The following is a 24,779-nucleotide window of genomic DNA, read 5'->3' on the forward strand; positions in this document are numbered from 1 at the left end:
ATTTACACCCTGGCTTTAGCAGTTGTAAATGGGGTGTTAAGGTGACGTCAGATACCTCCTTTTTTTTTTTGGTTTTTCGAGACAGGGTTTCTCTGTGTAGCCTTGGTTGTCCTGGACTCGCTTTGTAGACCAGGCTGGCCTCGAACCCACAGAGATCCTCCTGCCTCTGCTTCCCGAGTGCTGGGATTAAAGGCGTGCGCCACCACGCCCGGCTCAGATACCTCCTTTTCATTTTCCTGCACCATCACCTTTAGTGAGGGTTAAGGAATGGGTCATATACGGTCAGGGCTGAGCCAGAGCCCTGGGTGGAATGAAAGGGAGGCAGGAGGCTGTGGTGCTGATGTTAATATCAACAGTAATAGGATAGGTTTTGGGTTGCCACTTCTTGGTTTTGTGTTGGTTTTCATTTGGATATAACTTCTCGAGAAAAACAATGATAGGGGTGTCTCCTGATACCTACCACAGAGCTCAGAGGAGTCTGAGAGACCCATGGAGGTTCTGAAGGGCGACAAAGCTGTAGAAAAGGAGTCTGCAATCCGGGCTTGGTGGCCCAGGCCTGTAATCCCAGCCCTCAGGAGGCAGAGGCAGGTAGATCTCTGTGAGTTTGAGGCCAGCCTGGTTTACAAAGCAAGTCCAGGACGGCCCGGGCTACACAGAGAAACCTTTCTTGAAAAACCTATTTTAAAGAAGGAGGAAGCCAGGCATGGTGGCTCACACCTTTAATCTCAGCACTTGGGAGGCAGAGGCAGGCAGATCACTGTGAGTTTGAGGCCAGCCTCGTCTACAAAGTGAGTCCAGGACAGCAAAGGCTACCCAGAGAAACCCTGTCTCGAAAAACCAAAATAAATAACTAAAAATAAAAGGAGGAGGAGGAGGAAAAGAAAAGAAAAGGAGTCTGCAATCTGGACATGGTGGTACACGCCTTTAATCCCAGCAGTTGGGAGGCAGAGTCAGGTGGATTGTTGTGAGTTCAAGGCTAGCCTGGTCTACAAAGCGAGTCTAGAACAGCCAAGGTTACACAGAGAGACCCTGTCTAGGGGGAAAAAAAGAAAAGAAAAGGAGCCTGCAGAACCCACAGTAACACTGAACAGCTAAAGAAAAGGGGCGGGGATGGGGGGCAGAGTGCAAGTCTTAATGGAACAATGCTTTTAAAAAGTGAACTAGGGACTGGAGAGATGGCTCAGCAGTTAAGAGCACTGGCTGTTCTTCCAGAGGTCTTGAGTTCAATTCCCAGCAACCACATAGTGGCTCTCAACCATCTATAATGAGATGGGGTGTCCTCTTTGGTGTGCAGGTATACATGCAGGCAGAACACTGTATATGTAATAAATAAATCTTTAAAAATAAACATAAAAAATTGAATTCACAGCCCAGAATGGTGGCACACGCCTTTAATCCCAGCACTCAGGAGGCAGAGGCAGGCGGATTGCTGTGATTTTGAGGCCAGCCTGGCCAAGGATACACAGAGAAACTCTGTCCCGAAAAACCAAAAAAAAAGTGAACTCACAGATTTCCAAGATGGTGGCACCAATTGTACACTGCATCTGATTAGCAGGAAATACAGGACTGCACAGAGACCTAAAGACCAAACTGAGAAAAAGAAGAAGCAGCAGCAACAGCTATCAAACTTCTTTCTAAAATAGTTGCACAATTTTATAGTCCTAACATGTATGAGAATTCTAGACATTCCACACGCTTGCTTACACTTGATACAGTCACTGTTGTACATCTCAGCCATTCTAGTGGCTCAGTGTGGCTTTACTTCCTGTGTCTCTAACTATGAATTAGATCTTTCCATGGGCTTCTTTGCCATTCATAGATCTTCATTAATAAGCTATTTCATTTGGTTATTCACTTATTATTGAATTTTGTAAGTTCCTTGAATATTCTAGATGCAATATTCTAGGCAGGCAATTTGAAAATTTTGTTTCCAGGCTATAATTTGTCTTTTGATTGTTCTAATAGAGTTATTGAAGTGCATATGTTCTTGATTTAGATGAAGTCTACTCTTTTTTAGTGAATTATGTTTTTATGCAATAGCAAAAAGAAGGAAGAAAAGAAAGAAAAACTCTACTAGATCTAACTTGAAATTCTTGACTTAAAAGAGTTTCATAGAGGTATATCTTCAGATGTGTTGTTTGCCTTAACAGATGGTTTTTTTTGTTTTTGGTTTTGGTTTTGGTTTTTTGTTTGTTTGTTTGTTTTTAGAGACAGGGTTTCTCTGTGTGTAGCCTTGGCTGTCCCTGACTCGCTTTGTAGACCAGGCTGGCCTCGAACTCACAGTGATCCGCCTGCCTCTGCCTCTGAAGTGCTGGATTAAAGGCGTGCGCCACCATGCCCGGCTTTAACAGATGTTCTTAACATTGGAACCTAGGGACACAGTAGACTGGTTTGAAATATTAAAAAGGTGGGTATGCATGTATAAAATCCCATTTCCCTACCCATTTTACTATCAAGTCATTAAAGATTAGTAAGTAGCATGTCAATATACAGTATCTGCATCATACACGTAACAGAACATATAAACAAATAACCTTGAGAATATAGACAATAAGGTGCAGTAAAAATAATTTTAAAAAAGTGAACTCACCAAATTGGAAAGAAAGATGGAGGACTAGAGACATGAGTGGCAAAGAATGATGAATCTATACTCTTCACCACCGTGTCCCTGCAGGCTGCAGGCTCAAAAGTCAGGCCAGATGATCCTGAGCCTGAGAGCACAGATGACAGGGAGTGTGCTGCGGCCTGGACCACCCACAGAAACAGTTCATTATTGAATAGGGCTGGATCATCCCCCTAGCCACAGCAACTGCAGACTGTGCTGGTAGCCCTGCTGGGAGACAGAAAGCACAGGACAGCAGTGCTGCCAGAAACCTACAAGCAGTGCCCAGCGGCTGGCACCAAGGACAAGGTGGTTTGCAGCAGCCTCGAACTCCATCGGAAACATATCATTACTGAATAGGGCTGGCCCTAAGTTCACCATCTGGTCAGCCCTAGACATGGAGCTGCAGCTGTTGCAGCCTCTGCTGCTTGGGTTGCTGGCCGATGGAGAGTGTGGGGCAGCAGTGCTGCCCACAGGCTACAAGCACTTGAGCCCAGAGAGGCCCAGGGTGGCAGACATCGAGGACAGGGAGGTGTGTGGCAGCCAGGAGCTTGCATAGAACTTGCCTACAGACGCTCTACCTAGCTGCAACAACAGCTAGACAACAGCAGGATATCCAAAACGAGTCTTAGCAGTGGTCCAGTATTTATGGTACTTTGGAAATAATAGAACTTGAAACAGACCAACAACTGATTGCAATGAATATTTGCGTGTAAAGCTGTTGGGGGGGGATCACATATATACACATACATATATACATTCATACTGGTTGACATACTGCAGATTCCAGTGCCACTGTGACAAACTAAGATGCATTGGAGAGTGGGAAAGATGGAGGAGCGGAGCCATGAGTGTGCAGTGGAGAGAGTTGGAACTAGAGACGTGGGAACAGTGACAGGTGTGGACAGGGAAACATGTTATTGCTAAATAGGGCCGACAGGATGGTGTGCAGCAGTCTGGAGCTTGTACAGATTGAACTCTGAGCATGCTGCCCAGTTGCACAGTCTCCCTGGTTCTGGGCAATGACCGGATGTTTGAGGTGAAGAATAGTTTCTTTTCTGGATTGAATCTTTATGGTCCTTGCTGCACCTGGAGAGCACATTATCTGTAGTCCACTGTCGAAGGCTGTGGTGAAGCCCAGGATTCATGTGAATGTCTGTGATCTGTACCACTGCCTGAGGCCATGTTGATGTCTTTGGGCCAAGCTGCTCCCAGGAGCCTTTTGATATGAGTAGCCTGTGCTACCACTGAGGGCCGTGTTGGTGTCCATGGTCTGTAGTGCCATGGGAGACCACACTGAGGTCTGTGGCATGGGCTGATGCTAGAGACCATGTGGCCATCCAGGATCCATGCTTTCACTGTAAAGGGAAAGGAAGCTACTTTTACAGTGGTGTCTTTGCAGCGTCAAAGTTGAGAAAGAGGGACAACCTCTTCCCCCAACCTCCATCCCAAAAAGTAACAGCCTAGACAGAAAACCTTCAAAAAGAACTCTTAAAAGTTATGATAAGGATGCTGAGCCAGGCACAGTGGCACTTGTCTTTAATCCCAGTACTAAGGGAGGCATAGGCAGGCAGATGGCTGTGAGTTCAAGGCCAGCCTAGTCTACAAAGCGAGTTCAGGACAGCCAAGGCTACAAAGAGAAACCCTGTCTCCAAAAACAAACAAAAACAAAACAAAAAGGAAGCTGAAGTATGCTCTACACAATTGATGGCTCTGGCGGGGGTGCAGGTGAGGAAGGACACAGGGGATGACCACTGGGCATCTGACCGTGCTTCAGTGAGTATAAGGACAACACAAATTGGACTGAGTTTTTGGGTGTTTTTGTTTGTTTGTTTGTTTGTTTGTTTGTTTCTTTGTTTTGTTTTGTTTTGGTTTGGTTTTTTGTTTGTTTTGGTTGGTTAGTTGGTTTTTCGAGCCCAGGTTTCTCTGTGTAACAGCCCTGGCTGTCTTGGACTCACTTTGTAGATCAGGCTGGCCTCAACCTCAGAGATCCACCTGCCTCTGCCTCCTGAGTGCTGGGATTAAAGGCGTGCACCACCATGCTTGCCAGACTTGGGTTGCTTGTTTGTTTGTTTGCTGACAAGGATTCTCTGTGTAGCTGTGGCCATTGTAGACCAGGTTGTAACCAGTGTTTGCTACTTTATGGGTTCTTTTGTCCTCCACCCCCTCCACCCACTTCTTCCCTTTCTACTCAGTAACACTAGATAAGAGAGAAAAGGGGATAGAGGAGAAATGAAAGGTCCCTGAATAAAGTCAGGGGTCAGAAAGGGTGTGGCGTTACTGTTAGACTACTTCCTGCTGACCAGGGGCATGGAGTTCCTCTGGACAAGTGTGATCTTTGCTTTCAAGATACCTAATTTCTTCATGTTTCTTCTTTATGCACGACTACTTAACAAACCAACAGCAACCAACAAGCCCCCACACCTCTCGGGGCCCTAGCAGATGTACATCCTCTGAAAAAAGTCTCCAGAATTCCAAATGCCACACAATCCCAGAAACTATCTTGGCACGAGGCAAGTCACAGTCAGCTACGGTGAAGCAGCCGCATGTCCCCACACCCGGCATTTCTGTTTCCAAAATTCTAAAATTCTCACTACACCAGCTGGCCTTGAACTCACAGAGATCCGCCAGCCTCTACCTCTCAAGTGCTGGGATTAAGTGCGTTGCTAGCCCTGAGTAAGCACTTACTGGATGAGTGAATGGACGACATGGGGTGAATGTTGCTCAGGAGAGAAATGGGGCGCCATAGAATTATGATGCTAATTTGTTCTTCTTTCCCCAGGGAACTGTCAAACAACTTCTGCTGTTCTCTGAGACCGAGGGGAACCCCTGCTTTCTAGATGTCTGTGGGACCTTTCTTGTTGCAGGGACAGATTTAGCTCACTTTAAAAGTTTTGATCTTTCTAGAAGGTACAGTTTTCTTTTTCTTTTTACATTTTTAAATGATTTATATAATTTTATTTTATGTGCATTGGTGTGAGGGTGTCAGAACCCTTGGAATTAGAGTTACAGACAGTTGTGAGCTGCCACGTGGGTGCTGGGAATTGAACCCTGCTCCTTTGGAAGAGCAGACCGTGCTCTTAACCACTGAGCCATCTCTCCAGCCCGAAGGTACAGTTTTCATCCAAACAGAAGTATTAGATGATTTTTTTTTTAATTATGAGACAATTTAGTAGAAAAGAAATTGGCCTGCTGGATCGATGGCTCAGAGGTTAAGAGCACTGTCTGCTCTTCCTGGGGTCCTGAGTTCAACTCCCAGCAACCACATGGTGGCTCTCAAGCATCTAGAATGAGATCTGGTGCCCTCTTCTGGTGTGCAGGTGTATATGGAGGCAGAACACTATATATATAACAAATAAATAAATATTAAAAAACAAAAAGAAATTGGCACAGTGTCAGAAATCTCAGGTTCTTATCTCATGTGACATATTTCCCCTAATTTGGAAGAGACCTTTCATTGGTCCTAAAAATTAACCTCTTCCCCCTGTACTAGGGGGTTAAGCGCATAAGTCATGATCTGAACAGAACACCATGTAGGCCAAAGGCTCAGCAATCAGAGAAAGTAGTTTCTGTGCGCTGCAGAAAGGCACTAGAAGAGCCTGCTGTTGAGGCCATTCTCTCTCCTCCTGTCCTCACACAGGGAAGCAAAAGTGCACTGCGGCTGCAAGAACCTGGCCCAGCTGGTCCCTGACATGGGGAGCATCACTTCCCTGAGATGCAATGCCAATGGGAACAAGATCAGCATCCTCCTTAGCAAGGTAAGGCCATCAGCCCTGATAGCCTTCTGGTCCATGTGAAGGATCCTTGGAGAGGGCTGTGCCTTTGGCCCCTGACAGACCCATAGCTGTCAGCTCTGGCTGGGCATGCTCTCCTCGGTAGGCCTTCTTGGTCTTCATGTCTAGCCTGCTCTCCAGTCCCTCCTTGTTTCATCTCCTTCCTCAATTTCCCACCTTCCATTGGCTCTCTCCTGCCTACTTCTATCTTGACACACACTGTTCTTTTTTTTTTGACAGGGGGCCAGTTGTTGTTTTGAGGCCGGGTTGTCTTGCCTGTCCTGAAACTTACTCAAACTCAGAGATCTCCCTGCCTCTGCCACCTGAGTGCTGGGATTGAAGGTGTGCAGCACCACTCCTGGTCTGTACTCTCCGTTCTTACATGCTTACTTACCTCCACACACTTTCCATCTTTTCCTGCTTTTCTTTGTTTTTGTAACAAATAGTGATGTCTTCTTCAAAGAACTCTTTCTCCTTTTTTTGCTTGTCTTCGTCACCCAGACAGACTCTTTGCTGCAAGAAGAGATGACAATTTCTTCTACCACTATTAAGCCTACAGTTTCTACAGTTTTGTGTAAAGTTTTGGCTTTTGTTTTTGTTTTTGTTTTTCGAGACAGGGTTTCCTGTGTAGCCTTGGCTGTCCTAGACTTGCTTTGTAGACCAGGCTGGCCTCAAACTCAGTGATCCACCTGCCTCTGCCTCTCAAGTGCTGGGATTAAAGGCATGCGCCACCACACCTGGCTAATTTTGGCATTTTTAATCTCACTTCTTTGTTTGTTTGTTTTTGTTTTGTTTTGTTTTTCCAGACAGGGTTTCTCTATGTATCCTCGGCTGTCCTGGACTTGCTTTGTAGACCAGTCTGGCCTCAAATTCACAGCGATCCACCTGCCTCTGCCTCCTGCATGCTGGGACTTTTATCTCACTTTTTTTTTGTTGTTGTTTTGTTTTGTTTTTGTTTTTCAAGACAGAGTTTTTCCATGTAGCCTTGGCTGTCCTGGACTCACTTTGTAGACCAGGCTGGCCTCGAACTCATAGTGATCCACCTGCCTTTGCCTCCTGAGTGCTGGGATTTTTATCTCACCTTTTTGTTTTGTTTTGTTTTGTTTTGTTTTTCGAGACAGGGTCTCTCTGTGTAGCCTTGGCTGTCCTGGACTCGCTTTATAGACCAGGCTGGCCTCGAACTCACAGCAATCCACCAGCCTCTGCCTCCCAATTGCTGGGATTAAAGGCATGCACCACCATGCCCAGCCTTATCTCACTTTTTTAAAGGACTCACATTCCATTTGTAACTCTAGTGCCTGCTAGGATAAAGTTTCCTTCTGGATATGAGCCCCTCGTCATTGCTTTGTGGGCTCAAGTAGCCCAGGGCTGCCTGTCAGATTGTACCCATTGGTGGAAGCTCTGAGGAAGACCCTGAATTATCCAGGACATTAATGCTGATGTCACCATGGAGGAGGCAAGGAGTCGAGAGTGGAGCCCAGCCCGTCCCTACCCTCAGCCCTTCTGAAGGGATGTGTACTTGATGTTCTTCCTCTAGAAGTACTCAAAGCAGGAAGTGAGAGTTGATAAGATGACCGTGAGAACATCATTATCAGTTGTGTTTTGCGTGTCCCACTGACCCAATCTTAAACTGGAGGATTTAATAGCAGCCCAACTAGTGCAGATCTCAGAACCCTGACCGGAAAGGCAGCTTGGCTGGAGAAAGACGAGGAGAGCCTCTCAATGGTGTTAAAGTAATCCAAAAGGAACTGTGGACACAGAGTGGCACAGTGTGAGGCAGGAGCTCATGACACCCACAGAGAGGCCTCTGGGTCTGGGTACATTTGGGCCTGTGAGAAAAGAGCATCTCTGGCCCTCAGAAATCCTTGTGTGTAGAGGCAGGAGAGATGACTCAAAGGTTAAGGGCATTTGTTGCTCTTGCAGATGGCCTGGTTCTGTTCCAGCACCTACCTAGTGATTCACAATTATCCTTAACTCAAATTCCAGGGCATCTGACAGCCCTGGTCTCCACTAGTGGTCTCCAGGCCCACAGTGTGCTCTACATGCATACATATAGGCAAAATACTCGTGCACATAGAATCAAGTAATCTTTTTTCAAAGGTTTGTTCTTGTTTGTTTTTTAGAAATCTTTATGTGTATGTCTGAGGTAAAGGCAGCCAGAATCCCCAGGGCAGCTCTGCAGCTTTTGAGCCTAGAAAACTTAAAGCAGCTGAGCCTGAGCCCTAGGCAGATGGCTCATAAAGAACCCACAGCTGGGCCTGTTGTCGCTGCCCATGCTGCCACTGGGGGCATGGGCCCTGTGTCCCCACCTCCTTCCTCCACTGCAAAGCATCACTTGAGCAGTTACAGGCCCAAGGTGCCCTTGGGATGCTGACATTCCTTCATCTTAAAATAGGGTTTCTCAAACGTCGAGATGTGTGTCAAACAACATAAAATTAACCATTTAAAGCGGGCAATTCAGTGGGACTTGACACATTTGCAATATATATATCCCCTCCACCTGGTTCTGAGCATCTTCATCCTAAGGAAATGCCATGCCCACCGGCGGCCAGGCACATCCCTCTCCTTAGCTCCTGTCACCACAGCCTGCCCACTACCTCTGGATTGTCTTGTTCTGGACATTTCCTTAGCTGTGTGGCCTTTTGATTCTGGCGTCTCTCGCCTGTGTAACACTCTGGGGCTCATCCGTGTTGTAGCGTGTCGGTGCTTCCTTCTCTCTGCCTGAGCTGTTTTGATAGACCGCGTTTTCTCCATCTATTGATGGCCACCTGGTGACTGTCCACCTCCTGCCCTTGTGAATGGGGCTGCTGTGACTGTAGAACGAACCGCAGCTTTGGAGGCTCCTCATAGCTGTGAGCAGCAGGCGGCACAGCAGGGGCGGCCAGGCTTTCTGTGGCCCTGCTCCGGGCCTTTGCTGCTAACCCTGCTCACCACTTCATGTGTCAGCTGCCAGTGGGAAGGATCGTCACCCTCACTTTGTGGAGTTCATGTCCTTTGTATGACGCTTTTTGCCTTATATCCAGATTCCTTTTGAGTCCCTCGGTTAAGCTATCTCAACTAAGAAAATTTCTCCAGGCTGAGCATGGTGGCATATGCCTTAAATTCTGGCACTTGGGGCAGAGGTGGGCAGATCTCTGTGAGTTCAAGGCCAACCAGGTCCAGGTCATCCCAGGCTACATAGTGAGACCCTATTCTTATTTTCTTTTTTTAAATCTCCAGTCAAAACAGAGCAGATCACAGCATTCTACATTTTGTTCTGAGTTTTCTGAAATTACAAAGTAGTAACTAAAAAACAATTTCAGTGGTCTTAATAATAAACAATTAAGGGCTGGAGAAATGGCTCAGTGGCTAAGGGCACCGCCTGCTCTTCCAGAGGTCCTGAGTTCAATTTCCAGCAACCACATGGTGGGTGACAACCATCTATGTTATCTGATACCCTCTTCTGCAGATAAAGCACTCATATACAATAAATAAATCTTTAAAAAATAATAATAATAAACAATTAAGCTATTCTATGGTGTGCCATTTCCTGGAAGTCAAGGTGGCTAGTAACATGCAGTGTCCGCCCATAGGCATAGTCCCTAGAGCACTTGCCACTCCCTGCGCCATTATGTCTTCTCTTTCCTAGGCTGACAACAGCCCTGATTCCAAAGTCTACATCTATGATGTTGAAATGGACACAGTGACTGTCTTCAACTTCAAGACTGGACAGATTGGACAGATACAGACCCTGCCCTTCAATGAGCCGACGACTAAGGAGTAAGTTCATAGTTGAGAGGATTTTATTGAAAATGATATTTGCCTACTTTCCACTTACTAAGTTATATTTTGAACTCCAGAACCTCACAGAAGTTACTAGGAGTAAAACCAAATAGTAAGCCAGCCAACGCAAGCAGCTGAAGTAGATTTAAGGCCTTAGTCTTTACACCAGGGTTGAGATTATGGAACCTTAGTAGAAACTCAAACTTTGGAGGGGCTTTCTTTCCCCAACAGTTCTGCAAGTGCCCCATAGCAGAGTGGCCTCAGACCGACAGACAGCTTTGACAGGAAGGAGATGCTTGTCTTTGTAGAAAATATGTTTCTAGAGAAAACATGAAATACGTGTCTTTCTTTGTGGGATCGGGGGAGGAGTGTGTTAATGTAACATATACATGTAGTTTCTGCTTCAGAAAACGTGTTCTTGGGACTTCAAGCGCTTACACACCTTGCTACTGTCTGTATTTAATTCTGCATGATTTGAGTCAGAAAAACAGTTTTGAAAGGGTATTAGGTATGTCTGCAGTGAAGTACATGCACAACAAAAAGCACAGCCCAGAACCTTCCGTGTTGCTGTGGAGATGTCCAGAGAGCAGGGGAACTGGCACCCACAGGGCTGCATTCAGTGGCTCGCTTTTTCTGTCACTGTTTTTCATACTGTTCTGCTATTGTTGCTGGTTTTTGTTGTTTGATCAATTGTGAATCTGAGGGTGGAGCCCAGAACATGGTGTGTGCTAAGCAAGCACCCTACCGCTGAGGGACCTAGAGTCCCTCCCTCCTGACTCAGATCCTCCTACACAGCCCTCTCCCTGAGTCCTGCCTGCCTCTTTAGACCCTTCTCGGGGCCTCCTTTAATCTGGTTAGTCCACTTTCCATCTCTGCTGATGCCTTATTTCCACAACCCCTTCTCCTCTTTCCACCTACGTGTGCCACTGGTCCCCTGCTTCAGCATATGAGTGCTTGGACTTCTCCCCTCAGGCTCACACAGTTCCAGACCAAACCAGAGTGCTGGGCTCTCTGCGACCAGTGTAAATCTTTGGAACTAACCTTTCCTTTACTCCTTACTGCCAGTTCCTCTCATTATCTTCCGAAATGTCTTCTGATGCTTGATTTCACTCCATTCTGCCCGATTTCCATGGCTTCTCTTTCAAGACTGGGAAACCTCCTTTCTGCCTGTTCTGAGTCTCTTGCCAGGCTAGTCTCTCAGGCCAGACTCCTCATGGCCCAAAGGACACAACCTGAGTCTGGCATTTTATAGGTCCTTGGCATGTGTTCCATCCTAAATACTGTCACATCAGTTCTGTGCCACCAGTGCTGGTGCTGGTGCTTGTGCTGGTGGCATCTGTGAGGAGCCACCACCAGTCATTGAGCCCAGCAGTGCCATCCTCTACCCTGAGTTTACTGTGTTCCTCTGGGGTGGTACATAAGAATGACTATACCTTATAATTCTGCTTTTTTGTGTGGGATTCATCTCTCAAATAGCTGAAACTAATGGCATCTTACTCATCTCCTGTTGAGTTCTCCATTCTTTGCCACCTAGCTCATTGAGCTCCCTATAGAACTTCTTCAAGTTTTGGGGGCCCATCAATCATGGTATCTTTTTTTTTTCTTCAAGATTTATACAGTGTTCTGCCTGCATGTACACCTTCAGGGGGCACCAGATCTCATTACAAATGGTTGTGAGCCACCATGTGGTTGCTGGGAATTGAACTCTGGACCTTTGGAAGCGCAGACAGCGCTCTTAACCTCTGAGCCATCTCTCCAGTCCCAAATCATGGTATCTTATAGATGAGGCAAGAGTAAAATTAGACATTGTCACACAGATTCATTTCTGGATACCGCCTAGGAAATTTGGGGGCTGGTGTATGACCACAAGATCCAAGCATCATCTCCCTTAAGCCAGACTTCTTGGACCCTTTCTCCTAGCTTCTCAAAGCCTGAAAGAATGTGTTCTGATGAGATGTGTATCAGCAAGGGTCCCCGAGGTGCTGCAGAAGCCATGCACTCCCCAAGTGTCACCTGCCTGCACTGACTGAGCTGACTCTGAGTGGGTGTGGGCAGCAGTAAAGGAAATGTTCTTCTCAGAGCAGGGGGTGGGCCTTTGCTTCTGTTTTAGGACCCACGTCTTTATGCACGAGAGACTAGCAAGTTATGTTCCTGTGAACCATTTCTGGGACCAGAGTGAGCCCAGGCTCTTCGTGTGTGAGGCCTTGCAGGAAGCACCTGGAGCCCAGCCGCAGGTTCTGGACAAGCAGCCCAATGTGGAGGAAGGCACATGCCACAAGGTACCAATAGCCTCGCTATGTTACATGTTTAGACATATGTGGTCACCATTTACCACATAGTGTCTTCATGGCATAGCTTATGGGAGAGTCACTAGGGAAATTCACTCAGGAATAAGTATTACCATGTCATCAAGATCATTCCTGCAAGCCAAGAGTAGCCACTTTTTGTCCCATCTAATCCCAAATATTGATTTTGTTTGTTTGTTTGTTTGTTTTTGGGTTTATTCGGGTTTTTAAGACAAGGTTTCTTTGTGTAGTCCTGAATGTCCTGGACTCACTTTGTAGACCAAGCTGGCCTCGAAGATCCACCTGCCTCTGCCTTCCGAGTGCTGGGCATGCGCCACCACTGCCCGGCTTTGTTTTTGTTTTGTTTTGTTTTGTTGGAAGATTTATTTACTATTATGTATACAGTCTGCTTGTACCCCTGCAGGCCAGAAGAGGGCATCAGATCACTTTACAGATGGTTGTGAGCCACCATGTGGTTGCTGGGAATTGAACTCAGGACCTCTGGAACAGCAGTCAGTGCTCTTAACCATTGAGCCATCTCTCCAGCCCCGTTTTTGAGGCAGCGTCTCACTATGTTGCTCTGGCTGTCCTGAACTCATTATGTAGACCAGGATAGCCTCAAAGGTGTGTTGGGTTTAACCTGGCTCACTGCTGATTTTTCAGTCAGAACAAAAGAACCCAAAAGGAGAGATTAAAGTACACAAGCACTCTTGAGGTTCCCTCATGAACTCAGGTGGGTTCGGATGGTTAGTTGCTCTGGGGGTCTGTTGATCACAGGCAGGTGGGGTACAGCCATCTGGAAGATGTTGTTATTCTTGAAAGAGGCAGATAAGGAGCTTGGGAAGCTTTGACAGGGTTGGCGCCGTGACCATACACCCTGAAAAGGAACTGAGAAGAAAATAGAAAAGTCCACGGCTGCATTTCAAACATGGACATTGTCTTGTGTCTTCCAGGAAGATGTTCTGATTCTGTCATTCTTCGCGTGTGAAGAGCACAGCTTCTTGCTCCATGATTGCTTCCCCCAGCCTTCAACCTTCCAGAACCTTCTGGGAATGGAAGTGCCTCATTATTACTTCACAAAAAAGGTGGGAATCCCTGGTTCCTGCAAAGTTGTTCTGTTCTCTCTCTCTTACCTAGGTGGATTCTTTCATGTGTCTCTAGCATACTTAAGATATGAGTTAGCCCTTCCTTTTAAGGCACAACTTTAAAAGCTTTCCTTTTAAAGGCACAACTTTATTTTTATTTATTTATTTTTAAATTTTATTTATTACATATACAGTATTCTGACTGCATGTACTCCTGCATGACGGAAGGGAGCACCAGATCTCATTCTAGATGGTTGTGAGCCCCATGTGGTTGCTGGGAATTGAACTCAGGACCTCTAGAAGAACAGACAGTGCTCTTAACCACTGAGCCATCTCTCTATCCCCCTAAAGGCACAACTTTAAACCTTTGTCGTTTCCTTTTATTCTAGCTGGATTTTTTTTTTTTTTTTAGAATAAATATTCCTATATTCTTCTTTAGGAATTACAACTGACACAAATCTCCCAGCTGCTCGCCCAGAGGTAACTACTATGCGGCAGCGTATGTCACTACTCATGAGGTTTCTGTACCTAGATAGAAATGAGGCACATGCATGGTCCTTTATAAGGTTTTGAAAGAGTGGGGTTAGCAAACACTAGTGGACATCCTTGCCTGTTTATCTTACATGCCTGAAAATTTGGGCTGTGGTTATTGTTTGTTTGTTTTTCAAGACAGGTTTTCTCTGTGTAGCGTCCCTAGTGCACCACTGTACCCAGCTTGGGCTGTGGTTATAAAATGACACATTGACAAAAGAACCTGAGTCCAGGCAATCTCAATGGTACATTGGTATTTTTACCAACTGCTACTTCTTAAACTTTGGACTCCAATGTCACCTCAGAGACAGTGGCTGCTGCTTCTTTCTTTTTCTTGCTTTCTTTTCTCTTTCAGTTCTGGGGGTCAAACTCAAGCCCTCCTATGTGCTAGGCAGGTGCTCTATCTACCATACTGAGCTGTACCCGACAACCATACCAGAGGGACTTTTCCAGCATGGGAGCCGGTGCCTGTGGGATTGAAGCCGGGCTGCTGGGGCTGGGGCTGTCAGAGCTCCGTAGTGTTCTGCAGCAGCTGTAATGGCTTTGATCCCTTGGGCTGACGAAATGGGCCTCTTGCTGGACCTACACCTTCCAGAAAAATGTAGACGTACTCCATGTCACTTCTTTTGCACTGTCATACCAGAAAGAAGGGGAGGGGGTATCTATGGTGTTGGCTTTTACCTTTGACCTAGGTGTTTCTTGGGTCCCCGTATTGTGATGTAAAGTCAGTCTTTAAAATGAGCTCTGTACTGTCTGAAACTAACTTCTCTACCTTTTAAAAAATTGCTTTTAATTATATGTATATGAGATCACATGGTATGCATGACTGCAGTTGCTAGTGGAGGCCAGAGGCAACACAGGTGGTTGTGACCCACTACCCCCAACCCCACGTGATGGGAACTGCACTGTGGTTCTCTGCAAGAGCAGTGCATGCTAGGAACTGCTGAGCCTTTCTCCGACCACTTCCCCTTTCTTCCCCACCCCCCCCCCCTTCTTTCTTTCTTGCAAGGTTTTACCTATATAGCTTAGGGTGGCCTTGAACTCACATTTGTCCTTCTGCCTTAGTGTCTTGAGTGCTGAGATTGCTACCATGCCCGACTTAGCCTTCGGTTACTTTTGTAACCCAAAGTGAGTAGGAGGATAGGCCTCAGGGGGACAGGGCTGAGGAAAAGCTGATGTCTATGCAGTCCTTTCCACAGAGCCATATAAGCTAATGAAGACATAACCGTGTGGAACATACAAGCCCCACTCCGCTCCTCCCAGAGCTGTGATCTGCTTTAAAAGGACATGGCATAGAGAATAGTGCAGATGTGGCTGTTGCTGCCCCTTGATTTGTGACCAGTTAGTGATCAGCCTTATGGAGGCCTCTAGTTTTAACATCTGAAAACATGCATATATAATGATGCACACGTTTTTTAAAAATAAAAATGTATCCAAGACATTTGGTTCCAGTTTTCCAAGTTACCATATCCAGCAGTATCGCACAGCCACTACATGTTGGTTTAAGAGCAGTTTGTGCCAGGCGTGGTGGCGCACGCCTTTAATCCCAACACTTGGGAGGCAAAGGAAGGTGGGTAGCTGTGAGTTTGAGACAGGCCTGGTCTACAAAGAGAGTCCAGGATAGCCAAGGCTACACAGAGAAACCCTGTCTCAAGAAAACAAAACAAAACAAGACAACAACAAAAAGAGCAGTTTGTAGGTTACACTCCCATGTGCCTTAAACATGAGGTTGTTTGTGGAAGCTGGGAAAGTGTCCTTGTGGTCTGCTCAGTCCTGGGAGTCCTTTTTCTGTCAGTACAGGTATCCCACCACCAGGCTGATAGTTTCCTGGCACTTTTCATTCTTGTTTTGTGTTCTTTGGTTTACTTTCCCTTTGATTTAAAAACATAGTTTGGAAAGCTCTTTTAAATTCTTTCTGTTGAATTTTCTAAATTATTTTCATATTCTGGATTTTGGTTTCTTCCACACATTTATACATGTTTTCTTTCTTTCTCACCTCCCTTTCTGTGCCTACATTCATAGTTGTTATTCCACAGAAGAGGCGTGTATGATGCAGTCGTAAGTATGAAGCCCTAGATAGCTTGTCACCTTGGTTTTGTAATGTCCCCGAGACCCTTTTCTTCTTGCTGTTTTGTGTGTATTCCAGCAATCCCTTCCTACCCTGCTCACTTACATAGAAACTTTCCTGGAGGCTAGGGTGTTTTGTTTGGTCACAGAGCCATGTGATTTAGTGAGTTTGACAGGAGCCCTTTGATTCTCAGTGTGTACCTGTGGCATGTGCAGCCATTTCACATGGTCTCCAGATACAGGAAGTGCTTGGCTGACTACTGTGTTTGCAGTAGAGGTAGTGTCATCAGATTAACCTGCAAAGTGCTGCCAAGGAATTATCCAGACGGTGTTGTGTATCTTTCTTTCTTTTGGCTTTTCGAGACAAGGTTTCTCTGTGTAGCCTTGGTTGGTCTGGACTCTCCTTGTAGATCAGGCTGGCCTCGAACTCACAGCAATCTACTTGCCTCTGCTTCCTGAGTGCTAGGATTAAAGGTGTGTGCCACCACACCCAGCTGGTGTTGTGTTTCTTAAAGACTGTTCATATTCTGCTTGCTGGCATACAGCTCCTCGGTCTCCTTTCCTGCAGGTTTTCAGTGCCCACACATCCCGGGATGGTCTGGGAGAGTCCGATATTCTTAGTTCCAAGCACCCTTACCCTGTGACTGGCAGGTTATGCTGATCTCCTACAACATCAGATAAACAGTCTCTGCCTCCCATCCAAAATACCAGTGAGGCCCAAGCCCTGTTTAGCTCCCAAGATGGGACAAGTTCAGGTGTGTCTAGGGTAGTGTGGCCACAGACAACAATTCTTGCCTCAGAGATCAGAAACAAGGAGCTGAAACAAGAAGCATGGTGAATAAGCAGGGAACAAGGAATTCCAAGGCTCCCCAGGGCTCTTACTAGAACCACAGCAGGGATGACAGTGTTACCACTGTGCAGGGCAGCATCCAACTCGGCGCACAGCTGGCCACGCTCTTCCATCACCTAGTTGGTATTATCCAAATATCCTTAGACCCGTACTCAAGCTGCCCTCCACAGAACCTTTGCCTGTGCCCTATACTGTACCTAGAAGGGATTCCAAATGCAAGGCATGATAAAGTCCACCAGGTTTTCGAGTCCAGCCCAAGTGTTGGTTCCTCACTGGGGCTGCCAGGCGGGCTCAGAAAGGGCAGCGAGGCTGAGTAGCAGGTAGTTGAAGCCACCACTTGGGCAGTCACAGTGGCAGGTAAGTGCTAGAGAGCATGTGTACATAACAAATGGTCTGCAGAGAGAAGGAAGTTCCAGCCCTGGAGATGCAGAGGCTGAGAGCAGTAGAAGAGCCCCAGTGGGACAGTGGGCTCCCCAAGCACCTCCTGTTCAAGACAGACAGACTACTGTTGTTTAATTTTAAGAGATGCATATGTGTCTGACTTTACTTAAGTCACTTAACTGGTAAAAAGTCTTTATAGTCAATGAAACACTAGGAGATGGTAGTAGAAAGAGCTGTTTTTAATGTGAGACTCTGATATTACTGAATCAGAGGCTGACAAACAAGTTTATTCCTGGTCAGCCTTTGTTTACCTGTTGTCTGAAACAAGCGCCCAAAGCTTTGTTAATTTCCAGTGACCTTAAAGGTTTTCTAGTACCCGGTGGGAACCATTTGGCCTATGGCTATATACCTATACATCCTTGCATATAGATTTCCCAGTGGTTGTTTGAATATAGAAGAGGTGAGACTGAGTGTAGGCAATAGCTTTACGTATTATTTGACAAGCATATGGGACCTCTGTCCTCCAGCCTGAAGAAGCAGACAAAGAAGACAGGGTGGATTCTGGGCATTACCATATCCCTCAGATGGTAGCCAAGAGACCCCTACGAGATTTTGTGGGGCTGGAGGACTGTGACAAGCCTACTCGGGACGCCATGCTCAACTTCAGCTTCTTTGTCACTGTTGGAGACATGGATGAAGCTTTCAAATCTATCAAACTCATCAAAAGGTAAGGAGCCCACTCACTGAAGTGCCAGAGCTGAGGTGTGTCCTGCCAAGCGCCTTCAGTCTTCTTAATGCCTTCTAAGAAAAAAAAAAAAAAGCTTTTTAGATTTATTTATTTTTGAGGGTTTCTCTGTAACAGCTCTGGCTCTTTTATGTGTATGAGTATTTGACTTGCATATGTGTTATATGCACCACATGGGTGCCTAGTGCCTAAGGAAGTCAGAGGGCATCTGATACCCAGGAGCTGTATTTACAAATGACTGTGACCCATCATGTGGGTGCAGCTCTTCTACTAGAGCAACAAGTGCTCTTAACCACTATGCCTTCTTTACCAATTGTATTTTAAGCTACAGCCTTTCTGTTATCATATTATAGTGTTTAACTGTTTTTCTACTCAGTGAGATGCCATCAAGCTCCAGGACATGGGACGTATCTGGCACACTGTGTGTTTGGTGCAACAGGCAAGCCTGGCTCCTAGGATCAGTGGTGCCGGCAGCCTCTAGGCTATTACTTAATTATTTCGTTTATTTTAAAGTGTTCAGAGTACTCTGTTCAAAAGTTCTGCAGGTGCTAAATATTGCTCAAAAGTATTATTTTAAAAAAAAACACCAAAACTATCAATGAAATGGGGTTAAATTTTATGAAAGAAGTTATGATGATGTAGATACGCTGGCTCCTTCCTACAATCCCAGCCCTTAGAAGGCTGAAATAGGAAGATTACTGTAAGTTTGAAGCCAGCCTGGGCCATGTAGTGAACTCCAGGCTAGTCTGTGATGCAGAATGAGACCTGTCTTAAAAAAGAGATCAGCGAGGACCATCTCTAAGTACTTTCAGGACTGCGAGAGCTACATAGTGAGACCCTGTCAAGAGGGTGCTAGGAGAGGAGAGGAAGTGGTGTGGGGGAGAGGTGTGGAACAGTGACTGCTCCCTTCCAGAGGACACAGTTAATTCCCAGCATCCACATGGCAGCTGGCCCCTGTCTGTAACTCCAGGGCTCTGACACCTTCACACAGGCACACATGAGGGCAAAACACTAGTGAACATAAAATAAAAACAACTTACATATTTAAAAAAGAAAAATAGCAAATGCCTGGAGTGATGCTTTTGTAACACAGATGCACTTTTCAGAATATCGTGGAACCCTCATCCACTGTCCTTGAAAGTCATTGAAGCTGGTTTTATTGCAGTTGGGAGGGTTTCCCCCCATACTGGCCGTGTAGACATTTAGCTTGGAGGTCACCAGTAAGGCTGAATGTCATAGCCCAATCTTCTTGGGTCACTTTGATATACTGTCATGATCACAACCTGAAGCAGACTGCATGACCACTTTTAAACTTTAATGTACTGTATATATATACACTAATACTATGTATGTGCCTATATATACACACACACAATACTAATGTGTATAGGCACATACACAGTATTAGTGTGTGCCTAGAAATAAAAATGTCTTATGGGAAGAGACAAGTGGGAGGGAGTCATAGCTAAGCGCTTGGATCTGTGGGCTGTATTGTGGATATGTCCTGCTCATTTCTACACAGCGTGCTAAGTGTGTTACATATGGCCAGTCCATAAATGCTTGTATGTCATCATCAATCTCTTTGGTGGTTAAGGCCCAATCTGTTTCACTGTTTGTTCTGACTAAAGACAAACCTTGGTACAGGGTGAGCGTCAGAATTTAAACTGATCAACGTGAGTCACTAGAAGGCTGAAACAACAAAGTCTGACGTTTATTAGGAGAGGCAGTCAGAGGAGGGCATCTCACTCTGGCCTCGTTCTCATAGTGCCAGGTTCCTCTTGCTGCACATGCCAGCAGTGGTTCCTGCCTCCTGGTGGCCGTGGTCAAGCAAAGGTGCACCAGGAGCTTGGTCATAGATGTGGTCAGGCAGCCCTGGGTTCTGGGGAGCCACAGAACAAGGGACCCAGCCTGTCTGAAAGCAGCATGGCTTCCAGAGGTAGCTGGAGAGAGCCTGAGGGTCTTCCTGGGAAAGCTACTAGGTTTTATCCTTTCTGTTCTACTTGTTGATCTGTCGTGACGTGCCAGTTTTCAGAGTGCAGGGATGTGGACTTCTGGGTTGCACAACCAGGACTCACTCAGGGTATGTGCCTCCGCAGGATCCTTAATGAGGTCTTCTTAGCCCTTTCTAGTGTCAGCCCACAAAAGTCTCAGAAAAAGTGTGGAGGTGTGGACGGATAAAACACAAGTTTTAGACACATTCAGAGGCTTGTGTTTATTTTAACTTAGATGAATCGTCAGGAGTAAAACGTACACTACTAACCCAATTCTGACATAAAACCATTACCACCTGTAGAAGTTCTGTCTCATTCCAGGATTATCAATCCTTCATGAAAAGCTTCCTGCACGTTGTGCTTTATGAAAGTAACCAGGGATACCATCTTAGCAGATGCAGAATAAATTAACCCCAAATGGAGGTGGAGAGCAAGGTGCCCACACTGCCTCCTTCCCTGCCTCAGCTTCTAGTCTCCACCTTTTAAACTTGCATAATGTGAAGCCTTGCCGTGCTGCTGGCCAAGGAAGATTGTGTCAGAAGTAGGGTGGCACAATGACATAGAGACACATACCATGTTCATATGTAACATAATAAATGTACATGAGTATCATACACATGTATATATAGGTAGCCCAGACTTGCCCCACACCTCTGCACAAGCAGGGCTCAGGACAGTCTACTGGTTTCTAGACTATGACGTAATAGTGGTTGTTCATAGATAAAGTCCCAATAAGGGTGTTCTCAGCACGGAGACTCCACATAGTCATTATCCAAGCCACGGCGGAACCGCGCTGTGAGAGAACGGCTGATGACAATCACCCGGGGCGCCATGCAGTCCTCCCTCCGGTGAAGAATGTTCCAGATGAGCATCGCAGCCGCCAGGGTGGCTAGAAGGCAGGCACCAATGTTCAGGTAGCAAGACCAAGATAAGTTGGTGTAGGGGCCAATTCTGTAGAAGGTCACCAGCCCGATGACGAGCACGAAGCCTGCAGAGAGGAGAGGGGGGTTAAGAAGCTTGTGTCTGAGCAGGGACTCTGGCCAGAACATCATCCTGCTGATCTCCTGCAGCCTTTGCACCTGGAGGTTGCAGACAGGCTTGCATCTCGGTGGCTGCAGGAGGAGAGATAGTAGAGGGTCTTTCCTCCTAACCTCTTGGCATCGGGCCTGCTCCTGTGGGTCAGTACAGCTGCCTACAGTCCCCACACCGGGCAGCCAGCCTTCCCAGCCCCAGACAGGACCAGCCATCATTTTGCTAAAACTGAGGTCAATTACCTCTGACTTTAAAAAAATATATATTTTATTTATTTTATGTAGCTGAGTGTTCTATCTGCAGGCCAGAAGAGGGCATCAGATCCCAGGGTAGATGGTTGTGAGCCACCATGTGGTTGCTGGGAATTGAACTCAGGACCTCTGGAAGAGCAGCCAGTGATCTTAACCACTGAGCCATCTCTCCAGCCCCTACCTCTAACTTTTATAAATGTTTAATTAATTTGTAGCAAAAGCAACTAGGTATTTCTTAAATCTTGTCTAGAAACAGACTGGCATCGCTGGCTTAAGTCCCTGTTGGGGAGTTTGATACCCATGACTCTGCTGTCAGAGGGGCAGAGGTTCCCTCTCCTCTATCAAGGCAACCTAGAGCCAGCATAGCCAGGGTGGGGCCTGGCTCAGCTCTGGTTTTGGTAATGTTTGGTTTCCTTTCACTTCTCAAGAGCATGTCCTTCTCCCTGCCATCCCCACCGGCCTGTGCTGCTGCTGGGCCTTCCCTCCTCTCCATAACCTGACACTACTCCAGGCGAGAGATGAGTCAGGAGCTGACGAGCATGCGCATGTACTCAGCCACGACTTGGTCCAACTATCTTGTTTACTTTTGTGACTAGATCTCACTGTGTAGCCCAGGCTGGCCTCCGAACTACCCCCCCGCCCCCCGAGACAGGTCTCTCTGTCTTGGCTGTCCTGGACTAACTTTGTAGACCAGGCTGGCTCCGAACTCACAGTGATCCGCCTGCCTCTGCCTCCCGAGTGCTGGGATTAAAGGCGTGCACCACCACTGTCCGGCTGGTCTCCGAATTCTTGATCATGACCCCACTTCATCCTCCTGAGTACTGCACCATCTTGTCTGGCTCTCACTAATTCCTTTCTTAAGGAATGACAGTGGCTTGATCTTGCTAGTTCTTATAAATAGGAAAATCTCAGCTTTCTGCCCAGACTGTGTTCAACTAGGGTACAAGGACACAGCTGCTTGATAAGAAGACAGCACTGGGAGACTTGCAGGTCTTGATGGGTAGAGGCTCTGCCATGCTGCTGGCCCCGAGAGACAGCTGCAGGGACTCCCCAGGCCTGGGAGGTTATAGGGCCCATCTCAGTTGCAGGGCAGAAACAGGCATGGGGGAGGGAGGATGACACAGGGATCCCATATTGCCCCAACACAGACCAATCCCACTTCTCCCCCCAGCAACACTCTCCTCCAACTATCCAACTGGGTCTTCTTACATGCAAAGCACAGACTCTCCCGTCACTTGGGCTGGTCTGAGTTACCTCTTGTCAGGAAGAACTCGTGCTGCTGTCCCTCTGTAGCCAGCGCGTTGGCATCTGTAGGTCTATTTATAATGTTACATTCATGCACAAAATCACTGCTGCTTTCCTAATCACAGTGTCCCTGTGCGGTCCCAGAGCAACAAGCAACATCAAGAGAGACAGACAAGACAGGGACAGATTGACAAAGACTGGAAGGACAGGGAACTCCAGCTTTGACTTTTCTGAACCACGCCCATTATTCTTTCATCCTCGCTGGACTGTCCAGAAAGGAGGGACTGAGTTTGCTTTCCTCTATCTTGTCCTAACTGTTAAAACTCATGTACATGTTGCAGTACTTCATGGAATTTTTCATACATGAAGAGCTGTGGTGGCGCACACCTTTAATCCCAGCACTCAGGAGGTAGAGGCACATGGATCTCTGAGTTCAAGGCCAGCCTGGTGTATAGAGCAAGTCCTAGACACACACATGCGCACGCACGCGCACACACACGTGCACACACACACACGCACACACACTGTTGTACCACCTGCTTATAGAGGCAGCATCTGTGTCAGTGATGAGTGAGGCATCTGTCTCACAGGCTCATGCTGTACACATTCACTTTAGTACAGTAAAGCAACTGGAGCTGGCGTTTGGTATGTGAATGTGGAAATATTTCATCTGTGTCCTCTCTTGTTCATATCTTTGGGCATGTTTTCCAACCAAAGGAATTCATGTTTTTCTTTTTTCTTCTTCTTTTTATTTCTCAGTGCAGGGTTTCTCTGCATAGCCTTGGCTGCCCTAGAACTCACTTTGTAGACCAGGCTGGCCTCAACTTGGAGGTCTGCCTCCCTCCGCCTCCTGAATGCTGGGATTAAAGGTGTGCGCCACCATGTCCAGCTAGCCAGAGAATTTTTTTATGCGTGTTTCAAGACTGTGAAGAGGTTGGAATTGAGGCAGACTGGGTACACAGGTTGCCAGTTTGTGTCTTCTGAAACAGTAAATAATAAACAAGGAATGAAGCCTAAGGAAACAAGACCAAACATAAAAAGATGCCAGCAGGGTGGACAAGTAGGGAGACACTTGCCAGGTCAGCAGGAGCCAGATGCTACTGAGTATCCACCCACGTGCTCCCCGTTCCAAGTGCCTCTTTTGGTCTGTGCGTGTTTTGATAGGGCTGGAAAGTTCGAAAACTCAGAACCCACATGAAAGCCAGGTGTGGTGGTGTAAGCCTCTAACTGTACGGGGATGGAGACAGGTGCGTCCTGGGAAAGAAGAGAAGTACACTCTAGCCAACCCATCTAACCAGAAGGGCAAGTTCCAGGTTCAGTGAGAGCACCTGTCTTATAAAATATGATGGAGGTTCAGTGAGAGCACCTGTCTTATAAAATATGATGGAGGATGGCTCCGTCAAATAAGACAGCTCAGTGGGTAAGGCACTTGCTGCCCAGTGATAAAATCTGACAACTGTAATTCAGTCTCCAGAAGCCACATAAAGGTGAAAAGAAAGAACCAACTCCATAGAGTTATTCTCTGACCTCCATGCATGCATGCCATGCATGTGTTGTGACACGCACACTCCTACACACAGATCATACATATATACATACAAAATGAAGGGGGGTTGGTTTTGTTTTGTTTTTTGTTTTTACAAAAAAGAGGTAGAGAGCAATAGAGGAAGATACCCGAATTCAATCTCTAGCTCATGCATGTACACACATGTGCATATACATGCATTCACTACACATATGCACAAAGTGTTTACATTTTGTTCAATGGCCCCAGATTTACATCCATGATATCCTTCCTCAAAATGGAATCGATGAACTGATTGGCTCCACAGCCTCAGGGTGAACTACCAAGCAGGGTGAGATACCCACAGGGCTCCCTCATTTGTCTTGGATTTGGTTTGCATCACTGATATGTAAGAAAAAAGGGACTGAAAGTAACCTTGTACAAGATGGCTCCATAGGTGCCTGGAGGGTGGCGCACGTCTTTAATCCCAGCACTGGGGAGGCAGAGGCCGGCTAATCTCTGTGAGTTCAAGATCTGCCTGGTCTACAAAGAGAATTCCAGGGCTATTACACAGAGAGATCCTGTCTTTAAGCCCCATCCCCACCCCCAAAAATTCTGGGCTGGGGAGATGGCTCAGTGGTTAAGAGCATTGGCTGTTCTTCCACAGGTCCTCAG

The 24,779-nt window shown here is 46.5% G+C and overlaps 2 protein-coding genes across 3 annotated transcripts in view; one reads left to right on the forward strand and one right to left on the reverse strand.

Moving 5' to 3' along the window:
- Ift140 (intraflagellar transport 140) overlaps positions 1-24,779 on the forward strand; it is a 98,920-nt gene that overhangs the window by 32,324 nt on the left and 41,817 nt on the right. Inside the window, exons 13-18 of the mRNA XM_051168236.1 lie at positions 5,385-5,512; positions 6,243-6,360; positions 10,004-10,134; positions 12,248-12,416; positions 13,376-13,507; positions 17,864-18,063. Of these exons, the coding sequence (XP_051024193.1) occupies positions 5,385-5,512; positions 6,243-6,360; positions 10,004-10,134; positions 12,248-12,416; positions 13,376-13,507; positions 17,864-18,063 (878 nt within the window). The remainder of the gene's footprint in view (positions 1-5,384; positions 5,513-6,242; positions 6,361-10,003; positions 10,135-12,247; positions 12,417-13,375; positions 13,508-17,863; positions 18,064-24,779) is intronic.
- Tmem204 (transmembrane protein 204) overlaps positions 20,232-24,779 on the reverse strand; it is a 29,022-nt gene continuing 24,474 nt past the window's right edge. The window contains exon 3 of one of the 2 annotated variants that reach the window (XM_051168235.1): positions 20,232-21,060. In XM_051168235.1, coding sequence (XP_051024192.1) covers positions 20,816-21,060 — 245 coding nt within the window. In that variant the 3' untranslated portion in view covers positions 20,232-20,815. The remainder of the gene's footprint in view (positions 21,061-24,779) is intronic. The other variant, XM_051168234.1, reaches the window with a different exon arrangement.

This window comes from Acomys russatus, chromosome 25 (assembly GCF_903995435.1).
Source record: "Acomys russatus chromosome 25, mAcoRus1.1, whole genome shotgun sequence".
Taxonomy (NCBI): Eukaryota; Metazoa; Chordata; class Mammalia; order Rodentia; family Muridae; genus Acomys; species Acomys russatus.